Source organism: Salvelinus sp. IW2-2015, linkage group LG23 (assembly GCF_002910315.2).
Source record: "Salvelinus sp. IW2-2015 linkage group LG23, ASM291031v2, whole genome shotgun sequence".
Taxonomy (NCBI): domain Eukaryota; kingdom Metazoa; phylum Chordata; class Actinopteri; order Salmoniformes; family Salmonidae; genus Salvelinus; species Salvelinus sp. IW2-2015.
This window is the reverse complement of record NC_036863.1, coordinates 28204580-28230633: the sequence shown is the minus strand read 5'-3', so window position 1 is coordinate 28230633 and position 26054 is coordinate 28204580. Positions and strand designations below refer to the sequence as shown.

Here is a 26054-nt window from a genome sequence, read left to right as displayed (position 1 = left end):
ATCTGTTGTAGAGTGTAATTTACTTTTAGAATGATGAATAATGTGATATTACAACATATCCTACATATCTCCGTTAATTGATGTGTTAAAAAGTACCACTAAAGCAGGGGTCTCCAACAGGTCGGCCGCGAGCTACTAGTAGCTCGCAGCCCGCCTATGAGTAGCTCGCCAAACAATTCTGAAAGTACATGCAATTTTCACGTGTTTCACCGCACACTATCATAAACAAATCTCACAAGTATCAGACACCTCAAGCTCCCAGCTACTATCTAATCAATGCAACATTGATATTATCCCAAGGCCTGAACTCGTGGTTAGCCTTTATTGCCAAAAAAAACTAAACTAAAACAATATCTGCCAATTAATTCCCAGMAATATTGTCCCTGTCTGTCTGTGTGGGCTCACGTTTGTCTATCACTCCCGTGTGTAGCCAGTTGATGTGATAACCATCTTGTGGGTTTGCAGAAATACTTTCCCCAAAACCTTCTCAATTAAATGTTAACTACAAAGTAGGCTTACCTGGAAGAAGTATATCATGAGTAAGTATATACAGTGTATTCGGAAAGTATTCAGACCCCTTAACTTTTTCCACATTTTGTTACGTTACAGCCTTATTCTAAAATTGACTGAATTAATTTTTTCCCTCATCAATCTACATACAATCCCCCATAATGACAAAGTGAAAACAGATTTTTWGAAATGTATGCAAATGTTTTAAAAATAWAAAACAGAAATACCTTATTTATATAAGTTTTCAGACCCTGCTATGAGACTTGAAATTGAGCTCAAGTGCATCCTGTTTCCATTGATTATCCTTAAGATGTTTCTACAACTTGATTGGAGTCACCTGTGGTAAATTAAATTGATTGGACATGATTTGAAAAGGCACACACCTGTTTAGATAAGGTCCCACAGTTGACAGTGCATGTCAGAGCAAAAACCAAGCCATGAGGTGGAAGGAATTGTCCGTAGAGCTCCGAAACAGAATTGTGTCGAGGCACAGATTTAGGGAGGGGTACCAAAATATGGCCTCCATCATTCTTAAATGGAAGAAGTTTGGAACAACCAAGACTCTTCCTGGAGCTGGCCGCCTGGCCAAACTGAGCAATCGGGGGAGAAGGGCCTTGGTCAGGGAGGTGACCAAGAACCCGATGGTCACTCTGACAGAGTTCCGGAGTTCCTCTGTGGAGATGGAAGAACCTTCCAGAAGGACAACCACCTCTGCAGCACTCCACCAATCAGGCCTTTATGGTAGAGTGGCCAGACAGAAGCCACTCCTTAGTAAAAGGCACATGACAGCCCACTTAGAGTTTGCCAAAAGGAACCTAAAGACTCTCAGACCATGAGAAACAAGATTCTCTGATCTGATGAAACCAAGTTGGAAATCTTTGGCCTGAATGCCAAGCGTCACTTCTGGAGGAGACCTGGCATCAGCCCTACGGTGAAGCATGGTGGTGGYAGCATTATGATGTGTGGATGTTTTTCAGAGGCAGGGACTGGGAGACTAGTCAGGATCGAGGGAAAGATGAACGGAGTGAAGTGTTAAGTTCATGTTTTAAGTATCCCTATATTTCTGTTATTACGGGGCTATCACTCAGTCAAGAGTGCGCATGCGGAGGAAGTCTAGTCGTTGATGGACCTAGCCTTGAGTGTAATGGCTACCTTGTAGTGTGTTTATATAGTATAGTAAACTTTGTTAAACTGGAACCTTGTCGTTGTGTCATTTCGAGTTAACATGAATTATAATTAAATCCTTGATGAAAACCTGCTCCAGAGTGCTCAGGACCTCAGCCTGGGACAAAGGTTCACCTTCCAACAGGACAACGACCCTAAGCACACAGTCAAGACAACACAGGAGTGGCTTCAGGACAAACCTCTGAATGTCCTTGAGTGGCCCAGCCGGAGCCTGGGCTTCAACCCGATCTAGCGTCTCTGGAGAGACTTGAAAATAGCTGTGCAGCGACGCTCCCAATCCAACCTGACAGATCTTGAGAGAATCGGCAGAGAAGAATGGGAGAAACCCCCCAAATACAGGTGTGCCAAGCTTGTAGCGTCATACCCAAGACAACTCAAGGMTGTAATCGCTGCCAAAGGTGCTTCAACAAAGTACAGAGTAAACGGTCTCAATACTTACAGTTKAAGTCGGAAGTTTATATACACCTTAGCCAAATGCGTTTAAACTAAATTTTTCACAATTCCTGACATTTWATCCTAGTAAAWATTCCCTGTCTTAGGTCAGTTAGGATCACCACCTTATTTTAAGAATGTGAAATGTCAGAATAATAGTAGAGAGAATKATTTATTTCAGCTTTTATTTMTTTCATCACATTCCCAGTGGGTCAGGAGTTACACTCAATTAGTATTTGGTAGCATTGCCTTCAAATTGTTTAACTTGGGTCAAACGTTTTGAGTAGTCTTCCACAAGCTTCCCACAATAAGTTGGGTGAATTTTGGCCCATTCCTCCTGACAGGAGGCTGAATGATAACCTGAGTCAAAGGTTTGTAGGCCTCCGTTGCTCACAAGCTTTTTCGTTCTGCCACACATTTTCTATAGGATTGAAGGTCAAGGGCTTTGTGATGGCAACTCCAATACCTTGACTTTGTTGTCCCTAAACCATTTTGCCACAACTTTGGAAGTATGCTTGGATTGTTCCATATTGGAAGACCCATTTGCGAACCAAGCTTTAACTTCCTGACTGATGTCTTTGAGATGTTGGCTTCAATATAATCCACATATTTTCCTCCCTCATGAAGCCATCTATTTTGTGAAGTGAACCAGTCCCTCCTGCAAGCAAAGCACCCCCACAACATGATGTTGCCACCACCGTGCTTCACGGTTGGGATGGTGTTCTTCAGCTTGCAAGCATCCCCCTTTTTTCCTCAAACATAACGATGGTCTGTTAGGCCAAACAGTTCCATTTTTTGTTTCATCAGACCAGAGCAATTTCTCCAAAAAGTACGATCTTTGTCCCATGTGCAGTTCAAACTGTAGTCTGGCTTTTTATGGGTTTTGGAGCATGTGGCTTCTTCCTTGCAGAAGCGGACCTTTTCAGGTTGTGTCGATATAGGACTCGTTTACAGTGTGGTATAGATACTTTTGTAACCTGTTTTCCTTCCGCATCTTCACAAGGTCCTTTGCTGTTGTTCTGGGATTGATTTGCCACTTTTCGCACCAAAGTACGATTCATCTTAGGAGACAGAATGCGTCTCCTCTGAGCAGATATGACGGCTGTGGTTCCAAGGTGTTTTATACTTACGTACTATTGTTTGTCAGATGAACTTGTACTTCAGGGCATTTGGAAATTGCCCAAGGAAGCAGACTGATGAACATTAATTTTTCTGAGGTCTTGGCTGATTTATTTTTTGATTTCCATGAATGTCAAGCAAAGAGGCATGATTTGAAGGTAGGCCTTGAAATACATCCACAGGGAACACCTCCAATTGACTCAAATGATGTCAATTAGCCTATCAGAAGCTTCTAAAGCCATGCATAATTTTCTGAAATTTTCCAACTGTTTAGTCATTGGGTATGAAACTTCTGACCTACTGGAATTGTGATACAGTGAAATAAGTGAAATAATCTGTCTGTAAACAATTGTTGGAAAAAGACTATTGTGTCATGCACAAAGTAGATGTCCTAACCGCTTGCCAAAACTATAGGTTGTTGTTAACAATAGAATTTGTGGAGTGGTTGATAAACAAGTTTTAATGACTCCAACATAAGTGTATGTAAACTTCTTACTTCAACTTTATGTAAATGTCATATTTCTGTTTTGTTTTTTTGCAATTTGCATACTTTTCTAAAAAATCTGTTTTTGCTTTGTCGTTATGGGGTATTGTGTGTAGATTAATGAAGGAAAAAAACATTTAATCCATTTTAGAATAAGGCTAAAACAAAATGTGGAAAAATTCAAGTGGAATGAATACTTTCCGAATGCACTGTAATTTGTATGTATACTGAACAAAAATATAAATGCTCTATGTGAAGTGTTGGACCCAAGAAATAAAAGATCCCAGAAATGTTACATATGCACAAAAAGCTTATTTCTCTCGAATTTTGTGCACAAATTTGTTTACGTCCCTGTGAGTGATGATGTATTATTTGCCAAGATAATCCACCTATCTGACAGGAGTGGCATATCAAKAAGCTGATTAAACAGCATGATCATTACACAGGTGCACCTTGTGCTAGGGACAATAAAAGGCCACTCTAAAATGTGCAGTTTTGTCACACAACACAATGCCACAGATGTCAAAATGTTTGAGGGAGCATGCAATTGTCAGCTGACTGCAGGTATGAAGGTTGTGGTTGGTATTTTTTAAGTAATATAAGACACAGACTAAGTCATTTGTCATTTGTCAGGGAGCTGTTGCCAGAGAATTGAATGTTAATTTCTCTACAATAAGCCGCATCCAGCGTCATTTTAGGGAATTTGGCAGTATGTCCAACCGGCCTCACAACCACAGACCACATGTATGGCATCATTTGGGCGTGCGGTTTGCTGATGTCAACGTTGTGAACAGAGTACCCCATGGTGCCGGTGGAGATATGGTATGGGCAGGCATAAGCTACGGACAACGAACACAATTGCATTTTATCGATGGCAGTTTGAACGCACAGAGATACTGTCACGAGATCCTGATGCCCATTGGCGTACCATTCACCCACTGCCATCACCTCGTGTTTCAGCATGATAATGCATGGCTCCATGTCGCAAGGATCTGTACACAATTCCTGGAAGCTGAGAATGTCCCAGTTCTTCCATGGCCTGCATACTCACCTGACATGTCACCATTGAGCATGTTTGGGATGCTCTGGACTGACGTGTACAACAGCGTGTTCCAGTTCCCGCCAGTATCCAGAAACTTTGCACAGTCATTGAAGAGGAGTGGGACAACATTCCACAGGCCACAGTCAAAAGCCTGATCAACTCTATGCAAAGAAGATGTGTCGCACTGCATGAGGCAMATGGTGGTCACACCAGATACTGACTAGTTATCTGATCCATACCTCTACCTTTTAAGGTATTGTATCTGTGTCCAACAGATGCATATCTTTATTCCCAGTTATGTGAAATCTGTAGATTAGGGCCTAATGAATTTATTTGAACTGTAACTCAGTAATATCTTTGAAATTGTTGCACGTTGCGTTTTTATATTTTTGTTCAGTATATTATTTCTTAGTTGCGAACGTTGCCATAAAATGAGCAGCAGCAATAGGCTCCAGAACCATCGCTAGACCACCACATTACATGGCACATTCCTCACTCGCTAGATGTGGACGTAAAGGGCCAGAATACACACACAATTTTTATTTTTATTTTCTTCAAGACCTAAAACAAAATAAGTATTTTGATGTGATTTAAACATTGATATGGACTCAGAACATCCAATTCAATTTTTTCTCTATGAACAATTGTAATTGAGAGTGAAAAACAACACAATTTTAAACCAGGAAAAATCAAACTGAGAACATAATTTGAGAAAATATAAAACAGATTTTATAGTTGTTTTTTAGTTGTTTATGAACGATTATTTGACCAGGTATATTAACAGAAAACATAGTGCACTACTTTCTCTTGTACCCTAAGGACCAGAGGAAGAGTTGCAGGGCAGAGGAGCTAGAAAACAATGAGTAGCTTGTGACATGTTTATTTTTTTAAAGTAGCTCTCATGCTAGRAAAGGTTGGAGACCCCTGCTTTAAAGAGAGAGTAAATCTATCACTACTGCTTTCCTATTGGTCTTTCCACAGCCACTCATGAAGAGGATGCCCCCTGGTTCTCCATCTTCCCTATTGACAATGAGGAGCTGGTGTACGGGCGCTGGGAGGACAACATCATCTGGGATGACCAGGCCATGGACCGCATGCTCTCACCCCCTGTCCTCACCCTAGACCCCAACGATGAGAACATMATTTTAGGTACTGCCCCTTTCTTAGTGAACTGTGTGTACACTGTTTTTCAGTCAGTTTAAACAAGTTATGAAATATCTTGATGGTCTCTGTAACCTATTGAATGCTTTGATCTATCCACTAATCTCTAAATTTGGCCTCTTGCAGAAATCCCAGATGAGAAGGAGTCTGAGCGTATGTCCCACTCTCCGTCTAAGGAGAACAAGAAGGAGTCATCACTAAAGAAGAGTCGCATCCTGTTGGGGAAGACTGGGGTCATAAAAGATGAGCCTCAACAGGTACTACAGGACTGGACCATGGAACATAACATAGATCTGCCATTCAACAGGGACTACAGTCCCTGAACTAACCTGTTCTAACTCCTTTTCTGTTTTGTCTGCTGCCTACAGAACATGTCCCAGCCTGAGGTGAAGGACCCATGGAACCTGTCCAATGATGAGTTCTATTATCCTAAGCAGCAAGGCCTGAGGGGCACCTTCGGTGGCAACATCATTCAGGTGGGCGCTAGATTCTCTCCTGTGAGCTCTGTTCCTATACAGATTGATTAGCAGTTAAAGAGGATMATCTTAAAGATGCGCTATGCCGAAATCACTCTGCAGTTTCCTGGTTGCTAAAATTCAAATAGTTCACCTAAATTCAGTTTGTGACAAAACAAGCAGTCATTGTGTAGAGAATAATCTAAACCRCTCTGAAATATATTTTCCATAAAATKATAGTTTTTTGAAGCTGGTGTACTAAACCCCAAATAAAAGACGCAAAAACTAAACTTGGTAACGGGAAGCATAGAAATAGCGCACATAGAACATATCTACCACTTTTTAGACTTGCTTTCAATGAGAATTAAATATCTATAACTCACATTTATATGTGAATTTAGTCGAGTCGCACAAAAAGTTACATATTGKAGCTTTAACCCCCTAAGGTCGATGTCCACACCCCCGCGGAAATCTAATTAGAATAATAATAATAAATCCCCATAAAAATCTGTCAGTTTAATATAGAGATCTGTTTTTTTTGTTGCATTGGATGCATCTCAATTCACCACATCCACCCGTGCCACACTTTCGCATCTGCGGTGAAAGGTGACAGAGCTAGAGAGGTGTTTGTCAGACCATGGGACATCCCGAAAATCAGAACGGTTTGGCTACAGACTAAAAAAAAAAGAGATATACAGTATCTCTCAGATGTAGAACAGACATTTCAGAACAAACTTCCTTTAATTTTTTTGGCTGGACTATCTGTTGTTCCATGTAGTGAATCTGTTATTAATGCATTTGTATGGGCTAATAGCAAGTAAGGCTGAATTTGTTTTCATTGAAAGAAATTTGTTCTATTCTCTTTTTTTTTGGACTTCAAGGGGTCTTAAAATTCCAAATCAAATAGAAAAATTATCCTTGGTATGAATTAAAACAATTCCATATAGCTTAGTAGAACCCCACCCCCGGCTTAGACAGTTCTTAGACTGTTATGGCCAAAAATAAGGGGTAAAATAATGTATTAAAATGCTTAGTAGAACCCCCCCCCCCCCCCCCCGTCTTAGACAGGTGTCGGGTAAATTTCCTGTATTACTAAATGAGGAGAGTTATAACACACACAAGTCAGAGTTATACTTAAACTTCATCTTTAATTATATGATCTTCACCATAGCCCTTTGACTACATAAGAATATCAGTATCTTTTATAGCCAAGATACACCCCTCTCAACTTACATGACGAACCACAGATCTTAGGAAAACTTCACAAAGGGCCTTTTACTTCAGAAAGGAGTATCCCATAGCCAGATAACATTAGCTATAAATTATCGTTCAGTTTGGTCTCTAAGACGAGGTTCTAATCTCGTTTTTGGTACTTCATAGTACCAAAACATTACCTCATCCAATGGCATATATCAATTGTCAACTCTATATACTCCCATCTCAAATACACCCCCTCTTCTCCCCACTCCTGGACAAGCTCACTGAGGAGAGTGACTTGTGCACAGACATTGTGGAGCCAAGAGATAATTGGTTCCCCCTTAATCATCCCTTCACATGGTTTAACAGATACATTCACATATGAAGACAATGTTCCATTCTGTCCTCCTCCCCTTCTGATATTCTGCATAGCACCAGACATGTAAAAGACAAGCCTGACCTCTCCTCTCYCTGGGCCCCAAGTGACTTTTCCCTAGCAGAGAAGGGAAAAGTGCAACTGCCAACAGTATAGTCCAAAAGGAGACATTCTAATGACAAGTATCTCACATAAGTATATTATATAAAAAAACATCTTATTTATCTATGTTACCTAACTAATTCTGATTCATCCCCAACACAGGGCTTAGACTCTTATGGGTTAACTATAGTGTAGGATAATCTTAACAACACTGTAGTTAGCCTATGCTATATGAAACATTTCCTTGCCTATCTTTCTCTCCAGCACTCCATCCCTGCAGTGGAGCTGAGGCAGCCGTTCTTCCCTACTCACATGGGACCTATGAAGCTGCGTGGGTTCCACCGGCCCTCTCTGAAGAAGTACTCATTCGGGACGTTGTCCCAGCCAGGTCCCCACGCAGCCCAGCCTCTACTCAAACAGATCAAGAAGAAGGCCAAGGTGAGGCCCCAGCACTCACCTCATTCACCTCCATCTTTCTCTCCGTCTTGACACAGGTCGTCAAGAATGCTTCTGCCTCTCTGTCTGTGTTGATAACCTTTTTTGTGTGATTTGTGTTAAATGTCCCTTTTTGTGCCTGTAGATGCGAGAACAAGAGCGCCAGGCTTCCGGTGGAGGTGACATGTTCTTCATGCGTACAGCTCAGGACCTGACAGGGAAAGACGGCGACCTGATTCTGGCAGAGTACAGCGAGGAATATCCTCCACTCATCATGCAAGTCGGCATGGCAACCAAGATCAAGAACTACTACAAGAGAGTGAGTCACTGCAGTAGTCTTTCAATTACCATTCCCCTTGTATCARCATTGTTTAGCATTTACTAAAAGCTGAACCACCTCAGTGGTTCTTTTCCTTCCTCTATTGATATGAGTTGTGTTTATGTGGAAAAAAATGCATTTTAAGATCAAATTAACTTGAAACATGGCTGTTTTCCCTCAGAAACCAGGGAAGGACCCTGGAGCTCCAGACTGTAAGTAYGGAGAGACCGTGTACTGCCACACCTCACCTTTCCTGGGCTCCCTGCACCCCGGACAGCTGCTGCCGGTCAGTACCACAGTCATTACCGTCAGTCGCATGACAATTCGTTGATGTTTGAAAAAGCCATTCACTGTGAATGTGAATAGCCTGATACCTAGAAAGAGAACATTTTAGAGACCTAATTGCAAATCTGTGTCTGTCTTTTAGGCTTTTGAGAACAACCTTTTCCGTGCCCCCATCTACCTCCACAAGATGCCAGAGACAGATTTCCTGGTGCTGCGTACACGGCAGGGCTACTTCATTAGAGAGCTGGTAGATATCTTTGTGGTCGGCCAGCAGTGTCCCCTCTATGAGGTCCCTGGACCCAACTCCAAACGAGCCAACACCCATATCAGAGACTTCTTGCAGGTATACCTTACGATACATACACACACACACACACACACACACACACACACACACACGCGCATTATGACATCTGCAAATCCACACACACACACACCACACACACATTGTCAAATGAGTTGTTCCACAAAATAAGTAAATTTTAGGTAAACAAGCAAACAATAGGTTTATTTCACAAAATTGTCAAATTATGTTATGACGAATACATGTTCAACTTAATGAAAAACATGTTTTCCCATCTCAAGAGGTTAAATAAAAACAATACATAGTATGTGTCTATTAAGTGCCAAATAAACAGGGTTGACCGTGACAGGGTTGACGATTTCATCTTAAATCAGCAATAAATCTCACTGTAACAGCTTGTTGTGTGCAGCAGGGAGGGACAAAAGAATGCAACATTTCTATCTAATGTTAACAGGGTTGACGTGTTATGCCGACCCACTCAGTTTTCCACCACGGAACACCAGAAAATGGAGTAAAACCAGCTTACCTGCTTTAAACTATGATTTGACTGTTAAATGTTTTATTTTGAACAAAATATAAAAAAATKAATAGTTTYACCATATTAAATGAGAGTTGAGTTCACGTAACAGTGTTGACCTTAGAATGAGGGCCAGATTATTGTTTTAAMCTTAAAATGTATCACTAATAACATTAAATAAATCATCATCATCAGAAATGACTTTGTCAAAGCAAAACATAATTAGGACTTTACAATGATGGTGACATGTTTTAGACATTTTGGGGTTAAGTGGGWTAAAATGTTCCTAGTCACAAAGGGTGCACAGAGGGACTTCAAAATGCTGAATTTAGAATTTTCCATGCTGTTTATATTAAAGGGCACTTCATTTAATATAACAGGCTTTTAAAATAAAATATTGATGCACAATTTCTACTTCAAATATCAAAGGGACGCAAAAGGGACTCATTTCATGGAATGACCCACATACAGTGGGGAGAACAAGTATATGAACACTGCGATTTTGCAGGTTTTCCTACTTACAAAGCATGTAGAAGTCTGTAATTTTTATCATAGGTACACTTCAACTGTGAGAGACGGAATCTAAAACAAAAATCCAGAAAATCACACTTGTATGATTTTTAAGTAATTAATTTGCATTTTATTGCATGACATAAGTATTTGATCACCTACCAACCAGTAAGAATTCCGGCTCTCACAGACCTAGTTAGTTTTTCTTTAAGAAGCCCTCCTGTTCTCCACTTATTACCTGTTTAACTGCACCTGTTTGAACTCGTTACCTGTGAATAAAAGACACCTGTTCACACACTCAATCAAACAGACTCCAACCTCCCCACAATGGCCAAGACCAGAGAGCTGTGTAAGGACATCAGGGGTAAAATTGTAGACCGGCACAAGGCTGGGATGGGTACAGGACAATAGGCAAGCAGCTTGGTGAAGAGGCAACAACTGTTGGCGCAATTATTAGAAAATAGAAGAAGTTCAAGATGCCGGTCAATCCCCCTCGGTCTGGTGCCCATGCAAGATCTCACCTCGTGGGGCATCAATGATCATGAGGAAGGTGAGGGATCAGCCCAGAACTACATGGCAGGACCTGGTCAATGACCTGAAGAGCTGGGCCACAGTCTCAAAGAAAACCATTAGTAACACACTCACGCGTCATGGATTAAAATCCTGCAGCGCACGCAAGGTCCCCTGCTCGCCAGCCCAGGCATGTCCAGGCCCGTCTGAAGTTTGCCAATGACCATCTGGATGATCCAGAGGAGGAATGGGAGAAGGTCATGTGGTCTGATGAGAACAAAATAGAGCTTTTTGGTCTAAACTCCACTCGCCGTGTTTGGAGGAAGAAGAGAGATGAGTACAACCCAAAACACCTTCCCAACCGTGAAGCATGGAGGTGGAAACATCATTCTTTGGGGTGCTTTTCTGCAAAGGGGACAGGACTGCACCGTATTGAGGGGAGGATGGATGGGGCCATGTATCGCGAGATCTTGGCCAACAACCTCCTTCCCTCAGTAAGAGCATTGAAGATGGGTCGTGGCTGGGTCTTCCAGCATGACAACGACCCAAAACACACAGCCAGGGCAACTAGGAGTGGCTCCGTAAGAAGCATCTCAAGGTCCTGGAGTGGCCTAGCCAGTCTCCAGACCTGAACCCAATAGAAAATCTTTGGAGGGAGCTGAAAGTCTGTATTGCCCACGACAGCCCCGAAACCTGAAGGATCTGGAGAAGGTCTGTATGGAGGAGTGGGCCAAAATCCCTGCTGCAGTGTGTGCAAACCTGGTCAAGAACTACAGGAAACGTATGATCTCTGTAATTGCAAACAAAGGTTTCTGTACCAAATATTAAGTTCTTGCTTTTCTGATGTATCAATACTTATGTCATGCAATAAAATGCAATTAATTACTTAAAATCATACATGTGATTTTCTGGATTTTTGTTTTAGATTCCGTCTCTCACAGTTGAAGTACCTATGATAAAATTACAGACCTCTACATGCTTTGTAGTAGGAAAACCTGCAAAATCGTCAGTGTATCCAATACTTGTTTTCCCCACTGTACAAGAGAAAGCACACTTACAGAATGCATGCTTGCCTACACTCATGTCTTCTCTGTTCTTCTGTGCAGGTGTTTATCTATCGGTTGTTCTGGAAGAGTAAAGATCGTCCAAGGAGAATCCGCTGGAGGACATAAAGAAAGCTTTCCCCTCACATTCAGAAAGCAGCATCCGCAAACGCTAAAACTCTGTGCTGACTTAAGCAGTACAGGTAGAAACGGCTAACCCTGCATATACCCAATACAACCGTAGTAGCCTCATGTTTGTCAATAGTACGGTATGACACACTGTCCTTCAGTGTTTGCCTCACAAAGATTAATAGTAATGCATAAATGTGAATATGCCTGTGAACGTTGTCACTCACAACCTGTCCAACAATCCTGATTCCTCTTAACGTTTCTACTCCTGTGTGATCTCAGGGATTGTTGAGGTGTAAGAGAGAGTGTTTAGCTGTGTGAGCTCAGAGATGGTGTGCCTTACTTTGACAGATAGGCGCCAGGAAAGAGAGAGGTCAGCATATTATGGGATATGAGTTTACTGTGGAGGTAAGGTGGTGGTCTAAGGAAAGCATCAATAAGGACCCATGGGTTTGCAGGGTCCTTCGTTAATATCTGCTGTTCTGCTCCTGCAACACCTCGCTTTAAGCCTACAAGACACTTCAGTTGAATGAAATTATGGTAAATTTGATGCAGCAGGGAAGCTTTCTAATCAAAAGTATCCAAAGAATAAATGTCTTTGGAGGGGGGGAATTGGCCATGAAAAATGTATCCATGAATCTTACAGCTGTAAGTTGGGAGTAAAGGTGGACTAAAGAGAACGTGGGTAATACTTGTATATGATTGAAGCTCATTTGCCCTGCCTCTGTCCCCAGGGATGGACTCTAACTGGATGGGAATGCTGGAAGCCTGACTTCAGGCTGCCTACTGAGGAGGAGATCAGGGCCATGGTGTCTCCAGAGCAGTGCTGTGCCTACTACAGCATGCTGGTGGCAGAGCAAAGACTGAAGGTAAGACTGACAGGCTCCTTGTGTAGGTACCGGCTGTGATACCGATTCTCTTTACGGCACTGTGTGAACTATACCAGAACTTTTCTCTCTCCAGGATGCTGGATATGGTGAAAAGTCCTTCTTTGCCCCAGAGGAAGAGAACGAGGAAGACTTCCAGATGAAGATTGATGATGAGGTACAGCTCTACTGCTTCCTTTTCATGAAACATTGATTTTGATGCTCCATTGATGTTGAAAAAAACGATGATCCATGATTTCACTTTCAATATTCTCTGTGGTCCACCTTAGGTCCGCACAGCCCCTTGGAACACGACGCGAGCCTTCATCGCTGCCATGAAGGGGAAGTGTCTGCTGGAGGTCATGGGGGTGGCCGACCCCACAGGCTGTGGAGAGGGATTCTCTTACGTCAAAGTGCCCAACAAGCCCACTCAACAAAAGGTACTTCCTCTCTCTCTTACCCCCACTGCTCTGAAACACTTCTGCCAGATCAGGGGGCCCTAATTCCATTCATGCGTTCACAGGCTCCAGAAAAACAAGACCTATTTTCCTGTTCTAACCATTCAACGGTTGTTTGGTGATTATTACTAAAACTCAAGGTTATTTTATTTGTCGTGTTCAGGCCCAAGACGACCGGGAACCACAACCCGCTAAGAAAACTGTGACAGGGACAGACGCTGATCTGAGAAGACTGTCWCTCAAAAACGCCAAGCAGCTGCTGCGCAAGTTCGGTGTTCCAGAGGAGGAGGTAATAACACAGTAATAACATAATAATCATCATCATCATTTGGGAGGTACTTATATTTGTCCTGTTATACACAGTGTGTAATGAAAATGTGTTTTTTTGCATATCCCAACTCCCCCTGAGACACCCACAGGGAGTGGGGTCACGGCCAGGGTCACCATTGTACAGCGACCCTGGAGCATTTAGAGTTAAGTGCCTTGCTCAAGGGCACAGCAACAGATTATTTTACCTTGTCGGCTCCGGTATTCGAAACCAGCAACCTTTCAGTTACTGGCCCAACACTCTAACTTCGAGGCTACCTGCTGCCATATAACTTAAATGTCTTCATTCCCTCATTTCATCCACCAACCTACGTATTTAAAAAAAAAAAAAAGATATGTTTTAAACCTTTATTTAACTAGGCAAGTCAGTTAAGAACAAATTCTTATTTTCAATGACGGCCTAGGAACAGTGGGTTAACTGCCTGTTCAGGGGCAGAACGACAGATTTGTATTGTACCTTGTCAGCTCGGGGATTTGAACTTGCAACCTTTCGGTTACTAGTCCAACACTCTAACCACTAGGCTACCCTGCCACCCCAACAGCATGAAGGCTAGATCAATCTTTAAAACCAGTGTTTCTGTGTGTGTTTCAGATAAAGAAGCTGTCTCGTTGGGAGGTGATTGACGTGGTGAGGACCATGTCCACAGAGCAGGCCCGCTCTGGCGAGGGGCCCATGAGCAAGTTTGCMCGCGGGTCCCGCTTCTCTGTAGCCGAACACCAGGAACGCTACAAGGAGGAGTGCCAGAGGATCTTTGACCTGCAGAACAAGTGAGGCCCTCCCATCCTCCCCTTTTCCAAATAACCATAATTCACCACCCGTTTCTTATAGGGATGCTGTAGTTGTACACTATCTGATGTTCCAGCCTGTCTGCCTTCCCCCCAGAGTATTGGATTCCACAGAGGTCCTGTCCACAGACACAGACAGCAGCTCAGCGGAGGACAGTGACTTTGAGGAGATGGGGAAGAACATTGAGAACATGCTGCAGAACAAGAAGACCAGCTCCCAGCTGTCCAGAGAGAAGGAGGAGCAGGAGAGGAAGGAGCTGCAGAGGATGCTGATGGGAGAGGAGAGCGACCGCGACCACAAGGGACGCAAGGGCTTCTGTAAGTGTTGTGTTTGTGCGTTTCAGGCTTTTTTTTATGTGTGTTTACAGGAGTGTGTGTTTACAGGAGTGTGTATGTGTCAGGGTTTATGTTAGGAAAATGTGGCGCCGGACAACGTGACCAGGAAGATTCAAATGTACCGGACCCATATGCAATGGATGCATAACTCATTATGGCGTCCACCCCACTGTGCTCAGAATGACAGAAATCACATTTATATTATGGTGATGCTCTTAACAGAACATTGCAACTCATGTAATGAAGCAGCCAATAAAACTGACTTTTCAAACATTTGGCAAAATGCCATTTATGGGAAAACACCATTCTAAATAGCACASCTGGGAAAACACCATTCTAAACAGCACACCTGATAGCGGTTGCATAAGTGAACAAGATGAAATCTCAGTTAGAAAAAGAGGGTTAATCTAAAGATGCAACAACTAGGGATCGTGTGGCATATAATGACTAGTACAGTTATGGTGCTTTGGCTTCTGGACAACAATAGAAAAGTTGAGATGAAAACCAATAGAACAGGAGATAATGGCATGCGGTGGATCCAATAAGAAAGTAAAAAGGAAATTACTCCTATCTATACAGAAAAGGAAAAGAAAATTCGAAATACTTCACAAGAAAGCATGACTTAGCCACAAAGGAATCAGGATCATTAGCTTCTTTTTTTTATTCCTTGGATTGTTTCAAAACACAGCTTAGTGGCAACGCACATGGCAATAGTCCTAGCTGATTATTGAGTTGCGGCTGTCAGTTTTAAAAACATCTAAATATGTGTGAAGATAGTGTGTCTTGAGTTATATTTAAAATGTTGAGACAAGAAGAAGGGAGGGTGTGTGGCGAAGATATAGGTGAGTCTCCCTCCAGAATGTCAGCTGTCTCCTGCCAATTGTTGCACATTCGTTGTTTCATTGTGTGAATTGTTTGCCCCCTTTTCTTTTTTTCTTTTTTTTCATCAATTCCTCATTACATACAGTACCCGTAGTAAAAAACCGTTAATCCCTGTCATTTGGTTACAGAGTTCACACCTGCTACACTTGAGTAACAGGTTTTGGTTTATTTCATGGAGTGCTTGCCTCCTTGTGAGCAATGAACATGTCTGGTTACTCTGTTCTATAATGTTGAGGGAGAGTGTGCCTGAGTACGCATAGAAGTACCTGGCGCTTCTGCGCAGAAATGTAGGAAAGTGTGTTTTTCTTTACAACCATTGCGAATGATAATACACGGAGTGTACAAAACATTATGAACACCTTCCTAAATATTGAGTTCACCCACTTTTGCCCTCAGAAACAGCCTCAATTCATCAGGCATGGACTCTACAAGGTGTTCGATAGCGTTCCACATTGTTACTGGCCCATGTTGACGGCAATGCTTCTCACCGTTGTCACATTGGCTGGATGTCCTTTGGGTGGTGGACCATTCCTGATACACACATGAAACTGTTGAGCGGGAAAAACTCAGCAGCGTTGCAGTCCTTGACACACTCAAACCGGTGCGCTGACATCTACTACCATACCAATGGAGGCTCCTCAGAGGAGGAAGGAGGACCATCCTCCTCATTGAATTTCATAAAAATAGTGAAACATTAAAAAAGTTATCCTTTTTAGGGAGGGGTGGAGGTTCTTGGCTCTTGGCCCTCCCACCCCTATGGAGGGCAGCTCCCGCTCAGCCCAGTTCAAGCTCTCTCTCTGTCCTCGCACCCCAATGGTGGAACCAGCTTCCCCTTGAAGGTAGGACAGCAAGTCCTGCCCATCTTCCAAAAAAACATCTGAACACCTACCTCTTTCAAACAGTATCTTAAATAATCCTCGTCACCTTTAAATGTAAATACAAAACCTAGGGGGTTCGTGTGTTCTCACCCCCTTCCATAGACTTACACAGTAATTATAACAACTTCCGGTGGACGTCCTCTGACCGATCTGCGCTCTTGCAGCATGAACTGACATGTTGTCCACCCAATCAAAGGATCAGAGAATGAATCTAGAACTGAAAGCTTAARCTACAACTAGCTTATGAGGAGGAGGATTATTACATGTGGTGAGTAGTTGACTTCAAGACAGTTGAACAGTTTTGAACAAATKAATTTATTGAAAAATGAAGGAGAAGCAAGAGAGAGGGAGAGAGAGAGCTAGCTATATTTCTATATTTTTTCACTTAGCTAGCGAATGCAGCTAAATAGTTTAGCCTACTCAAACACCCGGCTCAAACGGAGGGATGCTATCTTACCTAGMTGGCTATGGCTATCTAACACTAGAACTCTTCCAAGTCAAGGTAAGCTTTTGGTTTYATGATTTTATTCCCACCGGGGCCCACCGGTATAACTGCTCAACTGCTTGCTAACTGTACTGCATGATTGTAGCGGGTTTACTAACGTGTCAATCCTAGTAGCTATGTTTACTTGACGTTAGCTAATATGGTGACAACGATGTAGGCTGTGTATAGTGGTTAGCGGTTATGATATGAAGGATTGGCTTGGAAAGTTTTTTTTTGCCTGGTCACAGACAGCTGATGTGTTGTACACTGAAGTCCCCAAGCGAAGGGAAAAGGTGAGAGGAGGAGAGCGTGTAGATGCGAGAAGGAATTATCYAATGATCAAAGGGATCATGCTGTTTGTATGTGGCTGCTAATAAAGGGAACGGACGATTCTKTTGAAAAACGTTTCTTAAGGAAGCAAACGGAACAAAACGGATAATCATACCTGAATTTGTCCAATAGAAACTCTCGTTTGCAACTGGTGTAATGATTACACCCTAGRTCAGCTAGGGTGTAAGKCGGTATGGATTGTGCAAGGCGGTATGGATTGTGTCAGTGTCTGTCACCTTGATTACTCAAATTTCCCTAGAGCTGTGCACCTACCTTTGTAAACTGTCATTCATAGGCTMGGTTGTAGCAACCTCATGATGGGTATAGGGAAGATTTGAGTATCATGTAGTAGCCTATCGATTTTACATTGAGCTGGGTGAATGGAATACGAATGAGAGTCATCCAATATACTGTAATAGAAAGAAGGCCATGCTCATAAAAATATATCATCCTCCCTCATCTTCARCGGCACCGACCGCCGCTGTACCATACCCCATTCAAAGGAACTGAAATATTTTGTCTTGCCCATTCACCCTCTAAATGGCGCACATAAACAATCAAGGCTTTCACCTGGATTCCTGGTCAGTTTATGTCATGGAAAGAGCAAATGTCCTTAATGTTTTGTACACTYAGTGTATATTAAAAGTATTAGTTCCTCACAGTAAGCTATTTGAAAAATCTTTCCAACAATCTCCCCCTCGATAATCACCAATCCTCAGTGTGAAAGAGCTATAGAAGTTATAGSCCTACTGCTGCGTTGGCCTGTAGGCTATGAGTTCCATGCACACATTTCTTGTATCATTGTAGATGGATCACAGTGTATGATCACGCGCCGCCTAGGAAGTCTTTATAAAATAATTGCCTCCACGTTTCCATGGTCGGATTTTGCCTTTAGGCTACTTTGTAGCAAGGTAAGATATGCCTCATAATATGAAATATAACATTCCAGTTTCAAACAATTAAGTATGCTTTCAAAATGCATACTGCCTCTAGCTCACATTGTAAAGTGGTGGGTGACGGGCTGATAGCCTGTTGCCTGCACTTGAATGGCGAATGAGAGGCGCGCTTTAATTACCAGTTGAGAAATAAAAATAGTAGCTCTCTTTGTCATGCACCAAAACGGTTTTTAACACACAATTGCATTTAGAATTGTTGCATAATGAATGGGCTGATAAAATAAGGTTTTACTCCATCAGCAACCAGCTGAGGAGCTGCAGGTGAAATCCAGCTTAAAATGTGCACATGTGATAGTTGTGTTAGATAAATAAGATACATGATGACCAACAAAAATACACACAGGCCAATTTAATTCCACAAAATTATGCAAATGAACCTGTAGACCCTATAAGCATGACGGTCAAATATATTTCCATCAATGAATAAAAAGCATTATTTTGCCATGTGATTTATTTTTCTTTCTCCCTGTCATTTTGGCTGGAAACAGTTTTATTTATCGGCTTTTAATTTTTTTTGGGGGGGGGAGGGTCAAAAGCCAGCAATTGCCGGCTAACGGAAACCCTGGTGTGTGTGGGTAACTTATCTTTCTCTGTGTGTCCCTGCAGCCAGTGCTTTGTCCACGGGCTCCCATAAAGATGACGACACGTCCTCGGTCACCAGCCTGAACTCGTCCGCCACGGGACGGCGCCTCAAAATCTACCGCACCTTCAGGGACGAAGACGGCAAGGAGTATGTTCGCTGTGAGACGGTCCGCAAACCCTCCGTCATAGACGCCTACACCAGGATCAGAACCACCAAGGATGATGAGTTCATGTGAGTCCGTCTGTGTGGTGTGTGTTTGTGTGCGCATGCGGTCTGTGTGTCTGTGCATGCGGTCTGTGTGTCTGCGTATGCGGTCTGTGTGTCTGTGCCAAGTATGTGTGTGTCCAACCTGTCACTAAGTCTCTGTCTGCCTGTCTCTGTCTGCCTCTACAGAAGAAAGTTTGCTGTGTTTGACGAGCAACACAGAGAGGAGATGAGGAAGGAGCGGAGGAGGATCCAGGAACAGCTGAGGAGGCTGAAGAGGAACCAGGAGAAGGACCGGTTCAAGGGCCCCCCGGAGAAGAAGGCCAAGAAGGTCAAGGAGARGCCAGACCTCAAGGTAAAAGTAAGCTTGCCAGCCCATAATGATTCAACTCCAAGACTATCCTCCCCTGCTTTTCCATAACCTACTGTCTGTTTTCCTGCTGACCTGCTCTGTTTTTAAAATAGGATCATTAAATTCAAGATAAACCTTCCTCACTGTTTTCATACTTTCCTTTAGTAGCAATATGTTATATTGCTTATAATAAACATGATAATGTAGTGTTTGCATGTGATGTGGCAGTTATTGTGCCATGTGATGCAGTGAGTTGCAGTTTCCATTCCTATATAGCGTATTTGTCTGATTGTTAACTACATCTCTTTTTCTTCCTCCCCTGCCCTAGCTGAAGTGCGGAGCTTGCGGTGCCATCGGGCACATGCGAACCAACAAGTTCTGCCCGCTGTACTACCAGACCAACGCCCCGCCCTCCAACCCGGTTGCCATGACAGAGGAGCAGGAGGAGGAGCTGGAGAAGACTGTCATCGACAACGAGGAACTCATCAAGGTGGAGGGAACCAAGATCGTCCTCGGCAAGCAGCTTATCGAGAGGTACAGACACACACAGGCTAGACATTCAGGAGAAAAGGAAACTTAAACTTAAATATTTCCATGTTACTAGAGTGACCGAAGTCTTTTTTACTATATTTACTCTTTTACTGAGTCGGTAATGCCAGCTTCGAAGCACCAAAAGGTATTGCACAGCTAATTGAGCTTCTGTAGATCTGTCCATTATGCTCTGTACATCTGTCTAAATAACCACGTTTCCATCCAACCATTTCATGCGGATTAATTACCTGTCACATTAAAAAAGTCACAACCGGGCTGATGGAACATGAAATGCCGGTACAATTTTATAAATGCTGACAGACAATATGTTAGTTCAACATGGTGTGATCTTTTTGTGTCTATAAAATTAATTATACGAGAAATGGTGGCAGAAACGCCTTTATGCGCATGTATTTATTTATAACCATCATACCATCATGACTTGCCTAGTTAAATAAAGGTTCAATAAAATAAAAAATACAGAAGTTAACTTCGAGTCAGGCGGTGGATGATATGTTGTGTGGTCCTCCCACTACGACTCGGGAAAGCATGAGTTTATTAGGCTACAGATGAAATAAATGATGATGAAAGTGCACGGTGATGAGAGTGATGCTCCTTTCCAATGAGAGAGTCTTATTCTGGTGAGATGATGATCGATGCTTGGCTGCTGTTTGACAAATACAAATAATATCGCTCTTATCCATAATAATCTCATAATGTAGGTAGCCTACCCACACTGTATCTGTGAGCTGTTGGCTAGAGACCATGTGCCATGACCAAGGAGGCACATTTTCTATAGAACGCAACAGTTTTTGTGACAACCAGTAGAGTTGAAAATGCGATGGAAACCCATTTAACTTGTATTTTTCATTCAGTACATGGGAATTTAATGGCATTTAGTTGTATGTGCACTCAGAGCCGGTCCTGACCTCCCTGGGGCCCTAAGCAAAATGCTGCTAAGGGGCCCTCCTWCCTGACCTGTGAGCCATGTAAACCATTTACCACTGCCACACAGTCACACCTGACAAACCAGTGCTCCCACTACAATCCTCCCTCCTTTAAAACAGTTTGCTCCATCTGTCAGTCTAAGAATAAGTAGACCTATACAAACAATATTTATTGAATGGAGTATTTTCTATAGAATCTTAAGATAAGTGAATATTAACATTAACATAAATAAGAAATTGTAGAAAATATAACATTTGGAAAATAATAAAATATAACACTGAGCTTTRGCTCTGCTGCCTGGTAATTAGTCCAGTCCTCACAATATTMTACAATTAGCTTTGTATAGACAATGTAAACATAAGCCTATAGGCTATGGCTATAGCTATATGTCTCAAAATAGTACAATAAAACCTATACAGATGTGTGATTAACTTAGGTTCCCTCTACAGCCTGGGCATTTTCAGCATGGGCACCAGTCTATCTGGACTGTCTGGAAGAAATTGAGAAAGTATGTCACATAGTTAGTTAAGCAGTCATTTACACAAATGCACTTCTGCCATACAATCTTAAATGTTACTAAGTGTGTAACATTTGAATGTTTGAATTAAAATATTACCATCAAAATATTGTTCTTCTGCACTTTCTTGAGGAACAATCATCAATGATGTCATCATARGACATGTGTTTCCCCACGTCATGATTTATGCTCATGATGGCCAGACAACTCAAACGTTCCTGTGACATGGAAGACTTCAGGTAGCTTTTGATGAGCTTTCATTTKRAAARSYYCYYYYYKSCSRWKSYWMYKKTWMYKGKWRGGKKRMYKSMAWTYYTWRGGSYMWYCMAARGKTWRGRAWRRRKTYCYYCMRGKTKYTCWCASAGARARRRRARMRSMKCWMARRSRSWSWYMTYWTMTSWRRRSRSAKMWSRKSWAWWCTGAATGTCGTGTRCCAGATCCATTCCACTGAYGTCACAGTCATCTCTGAAGGTTAGAGTGTTTTCAACTTCCATGCAGTGAGCCTTTAAAGATTCACTGGACATCTGAGAGGCAGTGCTGAAGTTCAGCAGCACTCCATATTTGGTTTTCACCTGRTTGAGTGTTTCAAATCTCTCATCCATGGATGTCACARCAGAGTYGACCACAATGTTGAAGTAGTTGACTTCAAGGTTTTTCAGTGCGTCAGTCACTGGTTCATCAGATGCCTCTTGCTGTTTCTCAGTCTCTTCTCTTTCAGAACAGCCTCCACATGAATTTCTTCACAAATGCGTTTGGCTAGGCCTCAGAGAATCCAGTTTCCCGGTATGTAGTGAGGAGGGCCTTTGCATTGAGGAGGAGCATTATCTCACACCATACCAAGAAGCGGTAGGACCCAACTTCCTCTGCAAGTGCCTCCACTTTGGACACAGAATCGTTGATCATCTGTCTGGCTTACAGTAAAGCCTCCCGAACAGCAGAAGCCTGATACCTTTTAAAACATTTTTTTTWATTTATCCGTTATTTTACCAGGGAAGTTGACTGAGAACACGTTCTCATTTACAGCAACAACCTGGGGAATAGTTACAGGGGAGAGGGGGGATGAATGAGCCAATTGTAAACTGGGGATTATTAGGTGACSGTGATGGTTTGAGGGCCAGATTRGGAATTTAGCCAGGACACCGGGGTTAACACCCCTACTCTTACGATAAGTGCCATGGGATCTTTAATGACCTCAGAGAGTCAGGACACCCGTTTAACATCCCATCTGAAAGACAGCACCCTACACTGCCCTGGGGCGTTGGGATATTTTTTAGACTAGAGGAAAGAGTGCCTCCAACACCACTTCCAGCAGCATCTGRTCTCCCATCCAGGGRCTGACCAGGACCAACCCTGCTTAGCTTCAGAAGCAAGCCAGCAGTGGTATGCAGGGTGGTATGCTGCTACCTGAGTGCATGAACACTTTGGAGCCTACTCTCCCATCTTGTGTCACTCCATGACTTCACAGTTATGTTCACGTGTTCCTTCAAAACACTCCATCTTTGTGTGACAGCTGAAAAGAAGGTGAAGAGCTTTTGCACATGCCCCCCCCCCCAAAAAACGGCATCTTATAAAGATTTGGCAGCATCTGCAATGACAAGGTTTAGAGTATCTGCTCCACATGGGACGAACACCACTCTGAGATGTTTTATAGGCAGTCTGGCTTTACTCCTTGGTGCATGCCCTTCATGTTGGCTCCATTATCATAAGCTTGCCATCTGCAATCTTCAAATGGAATCTTCAGCTCATCTAAGATGACCGTGGACAGATTCAAGCCTGTTGTAACCTCAACATTCACAAAGCTGAGGAAGTGCTCCTTGATCTCTGGCTTTCCCTTTAAAGCCACGGTTCTCAGAATAATGGACATTTGCTCCTGGTGACTAATGTCAGGTGTACAGTCCAAGATAATGGAGAATTACTTTGAGTCTCTTACTTGAGTCASTATTGCTTCTAGAATCTTGTCACTCACAAACTGTATCAGCTCATTCTGTGTGCGCCTCCYAAGGTAATGAGCATGTGTCTCTCCATCTTTCATTTTGCTGACATGATTTTCCATAACGGGGTAAAATTTTGCCAGTAATTCAACCTCTTTTAGGAAGTTTCCATTATCGGGTTAGAAGAGTTTGTCTGATGCTAGGTTTCTTTCAGCCAGASACTGGGTGATACTAAACGTGTAAGGACATCCGCCATTTCTTTCTTTCAGCCTCCAAAATTGTATCTGGTCAAGAGTCTGTCCCCGACTTCTTGAACTGCGCTGTTGATTAAGGGCTTGTAAGTAAGCATTTCACGGCAAAGTCTACACTTGTTGTATTCGACGTATATGACAAATAAAGTTTGATTTGATCAAGTTCTTGCTTCTTAATCATATTGTTTGTGTGTTCAGGACTACYCTCATGGTGTTTCAGAATGGTGTTGATATTTGACCAGTCATTCACGCCTTCTTTTATTATTTTGTAGTCTTTTATAGAAAAGAGCTTACAGCAGAAACAATACACAGCGTTGTTTTTGATTGAGTATGAAAGCCAGCTCCTGGTAATCTTTTCCCCATTTGACAGCTGTCTCTGTAATAAGCCTGAAGGAAAACCTCTTCTAGACTTGTCTTTAGGGTAAGAAAAATCCAGTCCTGGTTTGAATGGACCTCTGTGCACTAACTCAGTCSTCATAAATTCTGTTAAGCCTGGGGGCCAATCTGCTGGGTCACTTGGTTCTATTAGGGTCTGAGCTGCTTGTATCTGATGCTGGCTGTACACCTCTGGTTGTGCTAGTACTGGCTGAGGCTGCCTGTACTTCACCTGGGTCTGTGTTAGTATTTGCTGAAGCCGGCTATACTGGGTCTGTGTTAGTACTTGCTGAAGCTGCCAGTACTAGGTCTGTGTTAGTATTTGCTGAGGCCAGCTGTACTGGGTCTGTGTTAGTACTGGCTGAGGCCTAGCTGTACTGGGTCTGTTTAGTACTTGCTGAAGCCGGCTGTACTGGGTCTGTGTTAGTACTGGCTGAGGCCAGCTGTACTGGGTCTGTGTTAGTACTGGCTGAAGCCAGCTGTACTGGGTCTGTGTTAGTACGGGCTGAAGCCGGCTGTACTGGGTCTGTGTTAGTACTGGCTGAAGCCGGCTGTACTGGGTCTGTGTTAGTATTGGCTGAAGCCGGCTGTACTGGGTCTGTGTTATACTGGTTGAAGCCGGCTGTACTGGGTCTGTGTTAGTACTGCTGAAGCCAGCTGTACTGGGTCTGTGTTAGTACTGGCTGAAGCCAGCTGTACTGGGTTCTGTGTTAGTACTGGCTGAGGCCAGCTGTACTGGGTCTGTGTTAGTACTGGCTGAAGCCAGCTGTACTGGGTCTGTGTTAGTACTGGCTGAGGCCAGCTGTACTGGTTCTGTGTTAGTACTGGCTGAAGCCAGCTGTACTGGTCTGTGTTAGTACTGGCTGAAGCCAGCTGTACTGGGTCTGTGTTAGTACTGGCTGAAGCCAGCTTGACTGGGTCTGTGTTAGTACTGGCTGAGGCCAGCTGTACTGGGTCTGTGTTAGTACTGCTGAAGGCCAGCTGTACTGGGTCTGTGTTAGTACTGGCTGAAGCCAGCTGTACTGGGTCTGTGTTAGTACTGGATGAGGCCAGCTGTACTGGGTCTGTGTTAGTATTGGCTGAGGCTGGATGTGGATCAACTGAGTCTGTGCTTGTACTGGCTGATGATCCAGCATCTCCTCTACTGACAAACTTAAGCATAGCACCTGTACATTATAGATAACAATACTATTATTAATTTATCAGCTGCATCGGGCCCATTTAAACTGGCTCCCCCAGATTTCCATTTATACATTTTCAAATATAAAATMATTTTTATACTCTGGCTTGGCTGAATACTTGATGGTTATTATTTACTGAGATCCATATTGCCCAGTATGCCTAGCTAATCACCATTTTAAATTCAATATATAAATCAATAGTCAAGGTCAATCCATTGCTTTTCTTCTTGCATTAGTCCAGAGTTGTAACTAAACCTTGACTGAGAGACTAGATAATCATTGTCTTGTTTTAAAATGATGTGTGCCTATGAGGAGTGCCATCACGCCCATATATTGTCTGGATGGGCCCCACAGAGGTTGCTGCTGGAAAGCGCGAGTTTCATTTCGTGCACACACATATTAACACGCGACGCGGTTATCTTTTCCGAGCTACAATTTATAAACACCATTGCCCGTTGGCATTTATCAAACGTAATAAATAGTTGTATTTCACTGTCACTTTTGTCAGGCACAAAGTCACAGAACACAGCCCTGGAAGTGGCTGGCAAGCAAGCAAGACACTGACAGACCAAGAGATGCACTGCCCAGCTAGGTTAGCAAGACAGACAGACGAGAGGGAGATACACTGCAAGCTAGCAGATCAACTTAACGTTACTGTTATTTGCTGACATCAAACTTGGAGAGGAGAGAACACATGTTTACCTGATCGCTGTTCCCGCAATTCACTCTCATTGTGTTTTGTTTCTCTCTCTTCATGACCAGA

The 26054-nt window shown here is 42.8% G+C and overlaps 1 protein-coding gene across 1 annotated transcript in view; it reads left to right on the top strand.

The window, feature by feature from the left end:
* The window catches only part of LOC111950295 (transcription initiation factor TFIID subunit 1-like), a 54940-nt gene that overhangs the window by 22883 nt on the left and 6003 nt on the right, over positions 1-26054 (top strand). Inside the window, 20 exon segments of the mRNA XM_070434475.1 lie at positions 5754-5921; positions 6060-6190; positions 6302-6409; positions 8328-8501; positions 8644-8817; positions 8999-9103; positions 9245-9445; positions 12050-12101; positions 12104-12157; positions 12160-12189; positions 12850-12866; positions 12868-12984; positions 13079-13159; positions 13272-13421; positions 13603-13728; positions 14359-14534; positions 14650-14870; positions 19025-19232; positions 19395-19560; positions 19886-20091. Of these exon segments, the coding sequence (XP_070290576.1) occupies positions 5754-5921; positions 6060-6190; positions 6302-6409; positions 8328-8501; positions 8644-8817; positions 8999-9103; positions 9245-9445; positions 12050-12101; positions 12104-12157; positions 12160-12189; positions 12850-12866; positions 12868-12984; positions 13079-13159; positions 13272-13421; positions 13603-13728; positions 14359-14534; positions 14650-14870; positions 19025-19232; positions 19395-19560; positions 19886-20091 (2665 nt within the window).